This window comes from Haliotis asinina, chromosome 3 (genome assembly GCF_037392515.1).
Source record: "Haliotis asinina isolate JCU_RB_2024 chromosome 3, JCU_Hal_asi_v2, whole genome shotgun sequence".
NCBI classification, from domain to species: domain Eukaryota; kingdom Metazoa; phylum Mollusca; class Gastropoda; order Lepetellida; family Haliotidae; genus Haliotis; species Haliotis asinina.
The window spans coordinates 85,862,314-85,875,740 of NC_090282.1; the positions used below are offsets into that span (position 1 = coordinate 85,862,314).

General features: G+C 44.7%; 1 protein-coding gene across 2 annotated transcripts; it reads right to left on the reverse strand.

Moving 5' to 3' along the window:
- Positions 1-363: 363 nt before the first annotated feature.
- Positions 364-13,054, reverse strand: LOC137278661 (retinal dehydrogenase 2-like). Of its 2 annotated transcripts, none has more exons than XM_067811163.1 (14): positions 12,680-13,054; positions 10,167-10,271; positions 9,170-9,310; positions 8,808-8,937; positions 7,841-7,902; positions 6,688-6,816; positions 5,821-5,934; positions 5,071-5,173; positions 4,304-4,488; positions 3,380-3,544; positions 2,271-2,428; positions 1,555-1,629; positions 1,331-1,370; positions 364-571 (listed from the first exon to the last, which is right to left on the reverse strand). In XM_067811163.1, exons 1-14 carry the CDS (start codon positions 12,758-12,760, stop codon positions 542-544), a joined length of 1,518 nt encoding a protein of 505 aa, XP_067667264.1. In that variant the 5' UTR covers positions 12,761-13,054; the 3' UTR covers positions 364-541. The 2 variants fall into 2 exon arrangements, with proteins under 2 accessions (XP_067667264.1, XP_067667266.1); XM_067811165.1 differs by lacking the exon at positions 12,680-13,054 and adding an exon at positions 12,475-12,499.
- Between the last annotated feature and the right edge of the window lie 373 nt (positions 13,055-13,427).

Sequence of the window (13,427 nt, forward strand, 5' to 3'; positions counted from 1 at the left end):
AAACATCACGGCTGTGGGTCGGTGACCGCATGTAAACAACTCTCTAAGAATGCAGGTATATATAGCTATAGCTGAATGATCACATTGACATACCAGTGATATATACCTGCATTAAGCGTATTAGACAGCGGCTGTTTATGGTCGTCACGGTACCTGCGTGACCTTAGATGACCTGCAAAACCTTGTTGGGTTTCCTGGCTGGGTCATCCTGACCTAAGACTCGTTATATAAACACTGTCATCGTTTTGAGTGGATGCAATGCACTGCTGATAAGCTACAGTAATGTAGATAGTAAATATCTGCTACGTGCACTTAAAACATAATTCGTTTCTGTCTGGAGAGTAGTACTACGGAAAGCTGTTGTTCTGTGTAGATGTTTTACTTTCAATATGAATATACACAATGATGTCAGACTTCTGTAAATACCTGACTATATACTGCTACCGGAAAGTAACAGGCATACAAGGAAGGAGGGTATGTACAAGTAACAGGCATATAAGGGAGGGAGGGCGCCATGAGGGTTCACCTTGCCGATGACGTCTCAAACTTTCGCCGGAGCCTTCATCGTCACCTGAAAAACCAACACTATATTACACACAGGGGGCGGGTGGGTTTCTGAAATACTGTCAAAGATCACCCGATCTCTGAATTCCCCTCCAGATATGAACTTCGCCTGCATTCAGATGTGTTCCACTGGGACAAATACACATCAGGATTCTATTGGACATCGCCGTTATACCCTTGGAGAGGGGTTAGTGTGGTGGTTCAAGCGTTCGCTCGTCAAGCCGAAGACCTGTGTTCGATTCCCTCATGGGTACAATATATGAAGCCAATTTCTGGTGCACCCCCACCCGCACCCCACCCCGTGATGTTGTTGGAGTATTACTGAAAGCGACGTCAAACCATATTCACTCTTACGCTGACGGCGGTAAGCCTTGAGACGTTTCCGTCTTTGTAGGCGCTACAGCGAGTCATGGAAAACCACATACATTGTATATATTGACAGCCGTGGAATAGAAGGAAATTGTATTTTACTCGATTATCCATAGTGTATTTTCAGCGAATGTTTTCGGTATATAAACACCTCGACAACGTCCGTAAGCTTGCTTTTGTTACAACTAATTGTCAAGTGTACACTTTCTTTTGCCCGGCTGCTCATGCATATCAACGCGCTAACATAACATGCAACTGATGACGGGGAACGAATAGACCATGGCTTTACAAATAAGAAGTTGTTAACTATAACATGTCATATCGGCGTGATGCACACTGGACCTGCAGGTGGCTACAACAAGATATACGGAGTGCCACATGTGTGGCCAGGTCTCACCGTCTTTACTTCTGTGTATTCTCTGATGGCACATTCTCCCCTGAAACACGGAAAGTGGGTCATTATTGCTTCTGTATGTACATGTTCACATATCAGTTGTAGATGCAGTTAGAACGAGGAAGGGGAGTTTGGTTCCAAGCTAAACAGTACATCACGTGATATCACAAACTGCGAGTGTGGACAGAAATATGCGAGGTTCACGGATGTTGTTAGGGAGTACTCACAGTTCTCTGCCCATGCCCGACTGTTTCACACCTCCAAACGACGTCTGCGGGGTCAACCAGTTGTAGCAGTTCACCCTGCAGAAAACCACGTTGGTTCATGTACCTAACGACTCATTGTAGAATGTAAAACATGTGGTAATGCAGACAATCCAGATTCGAACTGCGCTGATAGTCCTATGATAGCACAATCCCGATATACTACACTATTGTGGTCCAGCAGTTGGTAACTCCACACACACAATCGAGCCCAGATGTCCACAGTTCATGTGACATAATATCTCACACACAACACAGTTCCTGTGAGGACAGTGTGCCTTTAGTGGGAAGTTAACATTCATAATGGTCAGTGAGTATGATTACACGATGCCATTTAGAAAGTGGTCAAATGCAACATATGTCATATTTGGGATTTCACTTTCTTAGTAAAGTACAAATTCTAGTAGTCGCGTTGGCTGAGCGGGCTAGGCGGCTGACTTTGTGTGCTGGTGATTAGGTGCCTGACTCTGGGGGAGCAGGTTCGAATCCCGGATGGGACTCAACCCAAAATGTACTAGAATTGTACTTTACTAAGAAAGTGAAATCCCACATATGACATATGTTGGTCAGTGAGCACCCTCTAAATTTAGATTGCAAACGTTAATTTGACGTATGAGACGAAAGTATAAAGATGAAAAATTATATAATTGTTATATTATATCACTAATTATGTAGCCTACCACACTGTTCCGGCCTTGACCCTGCTTGTAAAGAGCATAATCTTGTCGATGTCAGAGGTGAATATTGCGGCAGCAATGCCGTAATGGGAAGAATTGGCTTTCGCGATGACTTCATCCAGAGTTTTGAATTTCATTATGCACTGTACGGGTCCAAATATCTGCTTGTCAAAACAAACAAATGATTGTCAAAGCACACATTTTTCAGGTAAATCGGGTGTCTTTCAGGGCACAATTTGCCTTATCGGTCTTTCTCGTCTGACCCCTGGTCAAAGCCAGTTTTCATGCAGTAATGTGTGCCGGTATTTGTCTTACCTCACACAGAAATGCCGTTTTCCGATTGGCTATGCGTTCCTCTATTACTTTCAATGTACCCCCACTTACAAGCCAGGTACATTTCAGTGTACCCCGTTGCCAATGACAACTCATTCGGTACTTCGTAGTAGTACTTCTTTATGTCGAATAACATTGAATCACGCATGATGCAGGGAAATTACTGCGGATGTTTCTTCGAATGCAAATTGATTGAAGGGAGATAACTCTAAATATGTTTTTCTTGTGTCGTCTTCAAAATCTAGCGATGGCGATGAAAAGATTTGCCTCGCATTCCAATAAATAAATTTTGACATAACGCTCATTTACTGTCCCTGTGACTTAACTAGAGCGGCAAGTACACCGCGGAGACTTCACTAAGATAATACCTGCCAGAAAAACAGCAAAATGCAAGATTCTAATTGTTTGATTCACATAGTTTGACTGAAACATACGATACGAAAACCATGCTTCAAACAGTTCAAAATTAACACTGAGGTGTTCAGTAAGATAAATACGTTGTTCACTGGTCTCTCAGGGCCCGTGGGCTGATGTTTGTTTATGTTCCCCTCCCACTACTGTACCCGTCTACGGGTCGGGCATCGCCTGTGGGTTGCAGTCTTGTACATTTATTTAAGTGGTGCCTGTAGTTGAACTATTGTCAACCCTCAGCTAAAGGATCCCGGAGTACGGTGACACGCGTCAACCAAGCAGAACCCGATCAACCTGGTTTTATGACGTTGCTTGGTATGTTTAGAACAATGGTTCAAAATCACCCAGGTTAGTCACTGACTACACACCTCATCTCTGCCAATGCTCATGTCCTCTGTGACGTCGCTGAAGACGGTCGGTTTGATGAAGTAGCCCCTGTCGCCGTGACGCTGTCCCCCACAGAGAAGCGTGGCACCTTCCCTGACGCCGGAGTCTATGATATCCAGGATCTTCTTAAACTGCGCTTCGTCTAACTGTGACAGAAACACGAATAACACTAGTTTCAAGTTTTGAAGAGGTACCAGTCCTTAGTCTTGAAATATGTACAAATAGTATATGCTGCTTATTGATACACGCATTGATAATTGGAAAGCTGTAGTTTACATTTTGTATTTATGACTTGAGAAGTAGGTCAGTTTTTATAAATGTAGACAACTAATTACTGTCGAAGCAGATCGGCGCCGCTTGATGTCGTTGTTGGGCGTATAGGAAGAAAAATGTCACGGTCAAATTATCAATCCAATATATGGTATGGAAAGAAATAGGTGCGACAACATAACGAGACATTTGTTATGTGAAACATTTCTACCATCAGCCACGTCCATGAGGTCACCGAGCTTACTTGTGTCCATCGATCGATGGCCACGTCCAGGAGGTCACCGAGCTTACTTGTGTCCATCGATCGATGGCCACGTCCAGGAGGTCACCGAGCTTACTTGTGTCCATCGATCGATGGCCACGTCCATGAGGTCACCGAGCTTACTTGTGTCCATCAATCGATGGCCACGTCCAGGAAGTCACCGAGCTTACTTGTGTCCATCGATCGATGGCCACGTCCAGGAGGTCACCGAGCTTACTTGTGTCCATCGATCGATGGCCACGTCCAGGAGGTCACCGAGCTTACTTGTGTCCATCGATCGATGGCCACGTCCAGGAGGCCCATATGTTACCAGGTTACTTATGTTCTTCGATTTGTGGCCACGTCCCTGAGATCCACAACTACCCAGGTTTACCTGTGGTCCAGATTCTGTGGCGGGATCCATGGGGTCTCCAACTATCCTTGTGTTGGCTCTGTTCACACTCCGCTGCACGAATTCGTCATAGATGTCTTCTTGTACATACGTCCTTGACCCCGCCATACAGCACTGGCCGGCGTTGAAGAACAGAGCGTGGTGGCATTTCTCAATGGCATAGTCCACTGTTAAAACAGAAGAGATATCACTGCTATACTGGTGTCGGTGGAAGTGGAAAGTACACTGTTGGGATTTTCCAAGTTCCTATTGAATTTGCAAAGTTGGCCGAGGACTGCATCTTGTCTATTCATCACCTGAATAGTTTATGGATATTTTACTTGACCTGCAGATTCACAGGCCTGTGTCACGTGTGACAGCGCACTGCAGATGTTGTCTACTGAATATCTCGCCTGAATGACTAACTCACTATCCTAGCTGCTTGTCTAAACGTCCGTCTAGACACATCTCAGTATTAACTGAGCCCTGATTCGAACCCTTCAGGGGATATCGTGGACATGACTGGTCGTCGGGTGCAACAAAGAATCCTCCTGTACAGAACCTGGCTCAGCTGGAAGCTGCTTTATACGAGGAATGGCATTGACTGCCATTTCAGTTGAACAGAAGGCTGCCATCATGGTCTCCCAGAGAAGTTTTATGTACGTGTTGAAAACCTCATTTCATTGATACAGGGGATACTTAAAGTTCCATGTGTGTAGCTACCCTTGTGTCTGTTTGATACTCTATGTTCTATACATAAATCTACTCACTATCCGAGTCTTCAAACACTACTATCGGGCTCTTGCCTCCAAGCTCAAGATTTAGACGCTTCAGGTTGGACTGTGCACCCATCGTCATCACTTGGCGACCAACCTGATGAAGGAAGTCATTGGGTTCTAGGGCTGTACAAATCTAATTCACTTGACAAATAAACATGGGAAGGATTGAAACTGACACAGCCAGTGCAATGTCAATATCTGTTTGCATGTAATTACTGCTTATCTTTGATACATTAGCGCTATTGATCATTATTTCTTTATATTCAAATGGTGAATATGTATTTGTTTCTTTTTTCAAGTACACTTTAAAAATACAAATATTTAGAAAGATTTAATGGATATTATTCAAACAAAATGATCATTTTCCATTTCCCATTTTATGCATGAACAGTTGGTCACCTCACGACAGGGCGTGACATACCATGACTGTGTCTGGGACGAGAGGAGTTGGTCACCTCACGACAGGGCGTGACATACCATGACTGTGTCAGGGACGAGAGGAGTTGGTCACCTCACGACAGGGCGTGACATACCATGACTGTGTCAGGGACGAGAGGAGTCGGTCACCTCACGACAGGGCGTGACATACCATGACTGTGTCAGGGACGAGAGGAGTTGGTCACCTCACGACAGGGCGTGACATACCATGACTGTGTCTGGGACGAGAGGACTTGGTCATGGCAGTACGGGTTCGAAGCCGGGTCATTGTGACTCGTCAGTTAGTCATTGATCTATTCTCACCTCAACAGATCCCGTGAAGCACACCTTGCTGATGTCGGGGTGGGAGGCGATGGCGGCACCCGCGGTGGGACCGAACCCAGGGACGATGTTGACGACGCCAGGCGGGAATCCAGCCTGCAGAGCGAAGGTCAAATCTTTATATGTGTGTGTGCGTGCGCGCGCGCGCGTGCGCGTGTGTATGTTTATCTTACCTAACATATAAATGTTGTTTTCTGATTGACTATGCGCTTTTCTATTATTTTCATTGTGCTCCACTTACAAGCGAGGTACATTCCATTGTGCCCCACTTACAAGCGAGGTACATTTCATTGTGCCCCACTTACAAGCGAGGTACATTTCATGTTTCCCTACCCCTTCGGGGCTAAATATAGTAAGCTAAACATGCAAAGGGGACACAAGATAGAGAGCACAGATTCCAGTCCCATCAATATCTGTGCAGACTCAGGTGGGACGATGTGTTTGTCTCTGATTAGCTTAGTGAATTAAACGTTTGAAGTTCATCCGATTGTCCAGGGTCCGATTCCCAATATGGCTACGATATGTGAAACTGTATGGGGCGGTGACACTTGGTCCATCTCAATTATTTACAGATCGCCGCCAAATAGCTGGAATATTAACTCACTCACTCGCTCCATGACATGTTTCTAGCAGTCACATGTATCGCTGTCTAACTACAAACGTTTAAGTCGGTAGCGATTGTGCACAACACATTTAACTACTATGTGACAATTCTTGTCAATCAAACATATTTAAGTTGTATTCAGTGTTTCATGAGTAAATACAATCAGTATTTATATTAGCTCCTGTGCGTCCTCTCTGCGAGAGATAATCAGTTTTGATACACACCATGATAGTCATATGTATTACCTCCTTGATAAGAGACGCTACGTATAACGCTGACAACGGCGTCTGTTCCGCCGGCTTCAGCACGACCGTGTTTCCACACGCCAGCGCGGGGGCTATTTTGTATACCATCATTGGTACAGGGAAGTTCCACTGAAAACAATACAAGATCCACTTGAAATCTTTCCTCCTTCTAATTAATTTAGACGCATTGTGTCCTTAGTCGCATTGGCTTCATGACTGACACAATGCAAGAGTGTTTAGTGACTATTTTGTAACGTCTTAACGCCTTATATACTAGGCACATAAAGAAACTGCGCATTAAAAATTAATCTAAATTTATCAAACCTGTGTAGACACACGGCACAAAGGGATTTATTCTCATTAGTGACATGAATACAATATGCATGGACGCGCCACGTTCCGTGACGTCAGTGGCTTCGTCCTTGAGACGTGCAATACGTTGTTGCACGTGCATTCCGGGAAAGTGAAACAAAGCAAATGAATGCCACACAATTCTGTCATTTTATAAAGCTCAACCCCTGCCCTTGCGATCGTTCAAAACATTTAATGGCTATTGAAACGCATAGCATGCCAAGGCTAACGTCTGCACAACGTCATGAGACCATTGGGGTGATCTTGGGGGAGTGTCTCAGTATTTCTTCACCAGTGAGACGCTACCAGAACACTGATGACGTCATCGATCGGCCTCGTTCTGGACGTCCACGTGTAACAACGCCAAGACAGGACAGATGGATAAGGGTGACCCATCTTCGTTACAGGTTTCAGACTGCAGTGATGACTGACCGGACCATCGCCGTATTCAACCCAACACAGTTCGACAACCTTTACGTCATACACGGGATCAGACCACGACGTCCGCCATACGACCTATCCTGACACAACGTCATCGACAAGCTCGCCGATTATGATGCCGAAATCATGTCCACAGACCTTTGGTTTGATGGAAAAGTCCAGGTTTAACATTTTCCATAGTGATGGACGTCAGTGTGCTTATAGACGCGTGGGAGAACGTTATTCACAGGCCTGTGTCTTGGAGAGGAAGGTTAAATGTAAAGGTAAAGGTTATATGTACTTTTGACATTGTTATCATACTTATCAACTGCGATAATATTTTGACAGGTTATATGTCACCTGGCTGAAAGTACTGATTTACCGGTATGATCTGCCCCACAACGCCAACTGGTTCATGTCGTGTGTAACAGAAGTATTCCCCATCTGGAAGATAAACAGTTAACGTTGACACGTCATTATATAAACATGTGTACACATGACAACCACGAAATCTGTCATGAAGGGTGGGGCGATCGTCTCAGTCCCACGGTATTAGGTTAGTTTGTTGTTTAACGCCGCACTCAGCAATATTCCAGCTATATGGCGGCGGTCTGTAAATAATCGCGTCTGGACCAGACAAACCAGTGATCAACAACATGTGGATCGGTCTAAGCAACTAGGATACTTAGACATGTGTCAACCATGTCTGCGAGTCTGACCACCCGATCCCGTTCGTCGCCTCTTACGACAAGCATAGTCGCCTTTTATGGCAAGCATGGGCTGCTGAAGACTACTTGTTACCCTAATGTCCACAGGTGCGTGGCATTGTAAGGCATTGTAAGGCCATACGGGAGATCAGAGGAAAGCGGCTGTTCCATTGCTAACGTATAACAAATGCATTTACTTTGCAACTTCAATTCAACAAGTGTGTACAATATATTTTAAGGCAAAGACATAAGCACACGGAATTGTATTTATGATTTGGACGTGATTTCCACACGTGTAACGCGACAGCGTCGATTTATAAAAACAGAGACAAATATCGGCATTAAATGTACTAATAGATTGTTTGTATAACACATTTTAAGGGTCAAGTGATAGGAGTACCGAAGGATGGAAAGATCAAGTAAGTTTGGACAACACAACGATGCTTCAACAAAGTTAACCCTGTCAAAGTCGACAGGCGCTTAACAGATATTCCTGACAAGCAAGCTTATAACACTTCCTCATGTTACAGCATGGTGTAGGGTAAGCGAAATATCTACTGTCCTACATTCCGACTAATTATGGATGTACTGCTCTTGCTGATGACATTCACTGTTATTTGACAGGGGACCAAGGTGCCTTACCTATGGGGATCGTTTTGCCAGAAATCTTGTCTGCAAACCCTGCAAAATACCGTAGTACCCTCACACTGCTCAAGACGTCGACAAAGAAGGCCTCGCGGTATGTCTTGCCGCTGTTGACCACCTCCAAGCTCTGACAAGGGTATCAAGCGGCGAAAGATAAATAACAATAAGTCAAACAATGAAAGATGAAGCTGTGTGTTCAACCATTTAGTGGAACAATAATTATATACTCACGTATTCCATTAGGATTTCATGACGTTTATGGCACCATCATCTTAACACGTCATCGAGACACGTATACAGCTGACACGCTGCACAAGGTGGCATTAGATCTACGTTAGATATCAAGATAGGGCACTTACAGCAATATATGCTGCATCCCGCTCTAGAAGTTCCGCCAGTTTATCTAGGAGGCGACCTCTCTTGCTGGCGTCCATGGTCTGCCATGGGGATCCGAACTCTAACGCGCCTTTAGCTGCAGCAACAGCTTTGTCAACATCGGCCTATGAAACATCAACTACAACATGTATCACTAATCTCCAAATCCTCGACAAATGTGTTTAATATTATAACTGAAGCTAGATTTCTTATTAAGCTAAGGACCCGTGTTTGAAACTAGGTTGGCAAGTTTTGACACCCTGCCGAATACGTGGTGGGATTATGAGACACGAAACTTCAGATTCTTGGTCCTACAGCTCGTCCACATGGCCAGATATGTCCTGGCACGTGTCACACTCCCTCGTTCATAGACAACATTTCCGAACTTTACAGTGCTCAAATGTGATATATACGTACATAAACCGCCATTGCTCAAATGTGATATATACGTACATAAACCGCCATTGCTCATACGTATATATACGTACTGAAACCGCCACTGAGCATCATTAAAGTGGTGCCCGCTGTAGGGAGATTCCAAGCATGGACATTGATAACAAGATTTAAAATGCGTAGGTGCATTTACAATGCCTTTTTCACGTGACTTAAAATGTTGTCTCAATGCGAGGATGTCTCAAAGTCCTGATACGCTGACTAGGCAACACCCTGCTACACCGAGTGAGTGAGTTTAGCTTTACTCAGCAGTATTTCAGCTATATTGCGGCGGTCTGTAAATAATCGAGTCTGGACAACCCAGTGATTAACAGTATGAGCATTGGTTTGTGTAGTTGGGTACCGATGACGTGTCAACCACCTCGTATACTGTCATGGTAAGGATCCCATCTGTACTAAGGATACTGTCTGTGAGATGACGTCACGCCCTGCAACACTGACATAGTAAGGATGTCATCTGTAGGGTGACTGCCTACTCAATTTCGCATGTACCACGTAAGCTTTTAAACAAAAGGAAAATCAGATCACTTTCTCTCCCTCCTCTATGTCGACAATCTTCTCCTCCGTTGCCGGGTTAGTTACTGAGAATAACTTGCCGCTGGCTGAGCTGACAAATTCATTGTTGATGAATATCTGGAAATATAAAGAGAACACATTTTTCAGGTCCTGTTAACAAGTCTCATACATTGTGTTGTTGACCTTCGGTGTATGCTTTTTATAAACCTACTCTACAACACATTGCGTACGTTAATTCTTTGTTCAACAAAGTAGTAAAGGGGAGATAAAACAAATTTGAAAACAAAATGAATAGAACAGAATACATTGGGCGAACCTTTTGCTCAGAAGCGAAAAAGTGCAAAAAGGTTACAAATGCGACGTGACCATGTTAGGTCCGATGGATGGGTCACGTGCCTGTGCCACGTGTGAATACAGTCACATGGAGTGACACAGAGAACAAGATTTAAACCGCTCATGTTGTAGATTTTATTACTGCTTCCGACTAGAGGGTCGCTCATGCCCTGGTGGGAAGTCATGACGCTTGGACTAGAGGGCCGCTCATAGCATGTTGGCTACATTTTGGCACCATTACTTGTCGGCCGTCCATGCCCTGGTGGGAAGTCATGACGCTTGGACTAGAGGGCCGCTCATAGCATGTTGGCCACATTTTGGCACCATTACTTGTCGGCCGTCCATGCCCTGGTGGGAAGTCATGACGCTTGGACTAGAGGGCCGCTCATAGCATGTTGGCCACATTTTGGCACCATTACTTGTCGGCCGTTCATGCCCAGGTGGGAAGTCATGACGCTTGGACTAGAGGGCCGCTCATAGCATGTTGGCCACATTTTGGCACCATTACTTGTCGGCCGTTCATGCCCTGGTGGGCGTGTTACGATGCCTGGACCTTTGAGTCTTTCATACCCGGGTGGACGAATCTTGTTACATTTTCTAGTCAGCCAGTGGTGTCCGGGGGGCAGAGGTTACAGGTGTACATCGGTGACATCATAAGATCCGTTTCCAAGACTATGCCTTGGAGATAGGGTTGACATGGTCTTGGAGACAGTGTTGACATAGTCTTGGAGATAGGGTTAACATAGTCTTGGAGACAGGGTTGACATAGTCTTGGAGATAGGGTTGACATCGCTTAAGAAATGGGGTTGTCACCGCCTTGGAAACAAGACATCATTATATTCCGCTACTGCAATCGTTGGTAAACCCCGATAGATCGATCAGCTAATCTGTGTCCAATTAATCGGGTACTTTAAGAATGGCCAGCGTTTGACTAAACCACGTAAAATGTAAACACTCCTGACATAGGAAGACCTGAGAGAACCATCCAAGGAGTAATAAACATCATAGGGATCACAACACGACGCAGCGACCCGACCCCGAAACTTTCCAAACAGGATGAAAATAGCTCACATTTCGGTAACAATAGACGGTCTGTATTACAATGGAACATTAAAATTTTATGGCATGTGTGGCTTTAACTCTATTGTCTTTTTCAAGTCATTGTACACTGTGTGTTTTAAGGAGGCATTTATAACAGATGTTGCCTGCGTAAACTGGCCACCTGAATATGAAATATATTGTGTCCCAGCAGTGAATCTGGTCAAACTCAGCGGCAGGTTGCCGTCCGCTTGTATGCGAGTGCTGGTGGTGGGCTGTGGCAGAGATTTAAAGCCTATGGGTCTGTCGAATATGCACATCGACCAGCTCGTCCCAGACCCCTTAATAGTCCGAAATGATTAACACTGCGTCACGTAACTTAAAGCAGCAAAATCATCATACAGAACACTGCACACTAACACTGTAAACATATCCAGGAGCACTATTCGTTGTCGTTTAAGAACAACTCCGCTGTCCACCACTAACACCACGTCACAGACAGGTGAGTTTGAGATGGAGTCGACATCATGGCCGAATCATCGTCTGTGGTGTCGTACGCTGTTTACAAATGGAAGCACCATGGCAGCATGGGCCTAAATCTGGCCATGTGACGTTTCATGCCATTAAGAACTGAACTGGATAAGTTCAAAGGTCACATGTTACAGATCCAGGTGCGGTAGAATACATACACGGATCGTAAATAACATGACTGTACCAGAATATCACAGAATACAAGCCAGTCACATCTTAACATTTACAATGACACTTTGAAAATATCTTGGTTTACAAACATAACTTGGCAATGCACAATTACGATGAAGCACACACATCTATATGACTCCGAACACGATCACAGGACAGATCATTACTACTTGTCTATATTGGCTACACATATATTATCTACAAGAAGTTCCGTGTGCATACGCAGGGTTCCGTATGTATCACGTACCTTAGTAAATGTGATGTGAGGGTTCCGTATGTATCACGTACCTTAGTAAATGTGATGTGAGGGTTCCGTATGTATCACGTACCTTAGTAAATGTGATGTGAGGGTTCCATATGTATCACGTACCTTTTAAATGTGATGTGAGGGTTCCGTACAGTATCACGTACCTTACTAACTATGATGTGAGGGTTCCATATGTATCACGTACCTTAGTGAATGCGATGTGAGGGTTCCGTATGGCTGCAGCTGGGGGTTGTGGCAGAGACATCCTGCACTTGGAGCGGATCATACTACTGACGGCAGTACACCAGAGCGCTCACTTCAACACGTCCTTTGAAGGTCTGACATTTCCATAAATTATAATACCCAAGTATTCCACGCGCTATGTAACACTCCTCGAGGAACCTCGACGGATCTCTTCAGCTATCATCTTGCATTCGGAATGAATGAAGTATCATCATTTGCTCCAGGTACGAAATTTACAAGTCAGATATGAAACTGTCTCTAGTCGCTTTTGCAAAGGACTCGTAATTACCACTAGAACTGGTTCCTGTGTACCTGGCAGTGATGACGCCGTCGCAATAAGGTTGATGGAGGGGCGGGGAGAGAGAGAAGGGGAGTGTATGTGTGTGTGAGGGGGGAGCTGAGGACATGGTTGGGGGACCACCTTTTACTTCCCGGCATAGCTTCTGACACGCTGGAGAAATAAAACTCGTGACCCTTATACGAGAACTGAACTTTCTGAGCTAACTGGCCAGATTTCCAGATTGTTCCATATTTTGCCCTTCCTATTATTTCGTGAGCATTAATCAGCAGTGGGTCTGTCACTTTCTGACAGAACAACGGAACTTCATCATGTATTCTTAACACAGCTTGGCGGAAACTGGGACAGGGGCTCATCTCGTACGTAACGTATCTCGTGGAACTACTAGGGAAACAGCGGGGAGATAAAGGTT

Bases quoted from the DNA above. Each gene is read 5' to 3' on its own strand.
- LOC137278661 (XM_067811163.1), bottom strand. From the start codon at position 12,760: ATGATCCGCTCCAAGTGCAGGATGTCTCTGCCACAACCCCCAGCTGCA. The intron at 7,903-8,807 runs GTAAGGCACCTT...TTTATCTTCCAG, and splicing joins TGGCAAAACGATCCCCATAG to ATGGGGAATACTTCTGTTAC. The intron at 3,545-4,303 runs GTAAACCTGGGT...TTTCTGTCACAG, and splicing joins CCACAGAATCTGGACCACAG to TTAGACGAAGCGCAGTTTAA.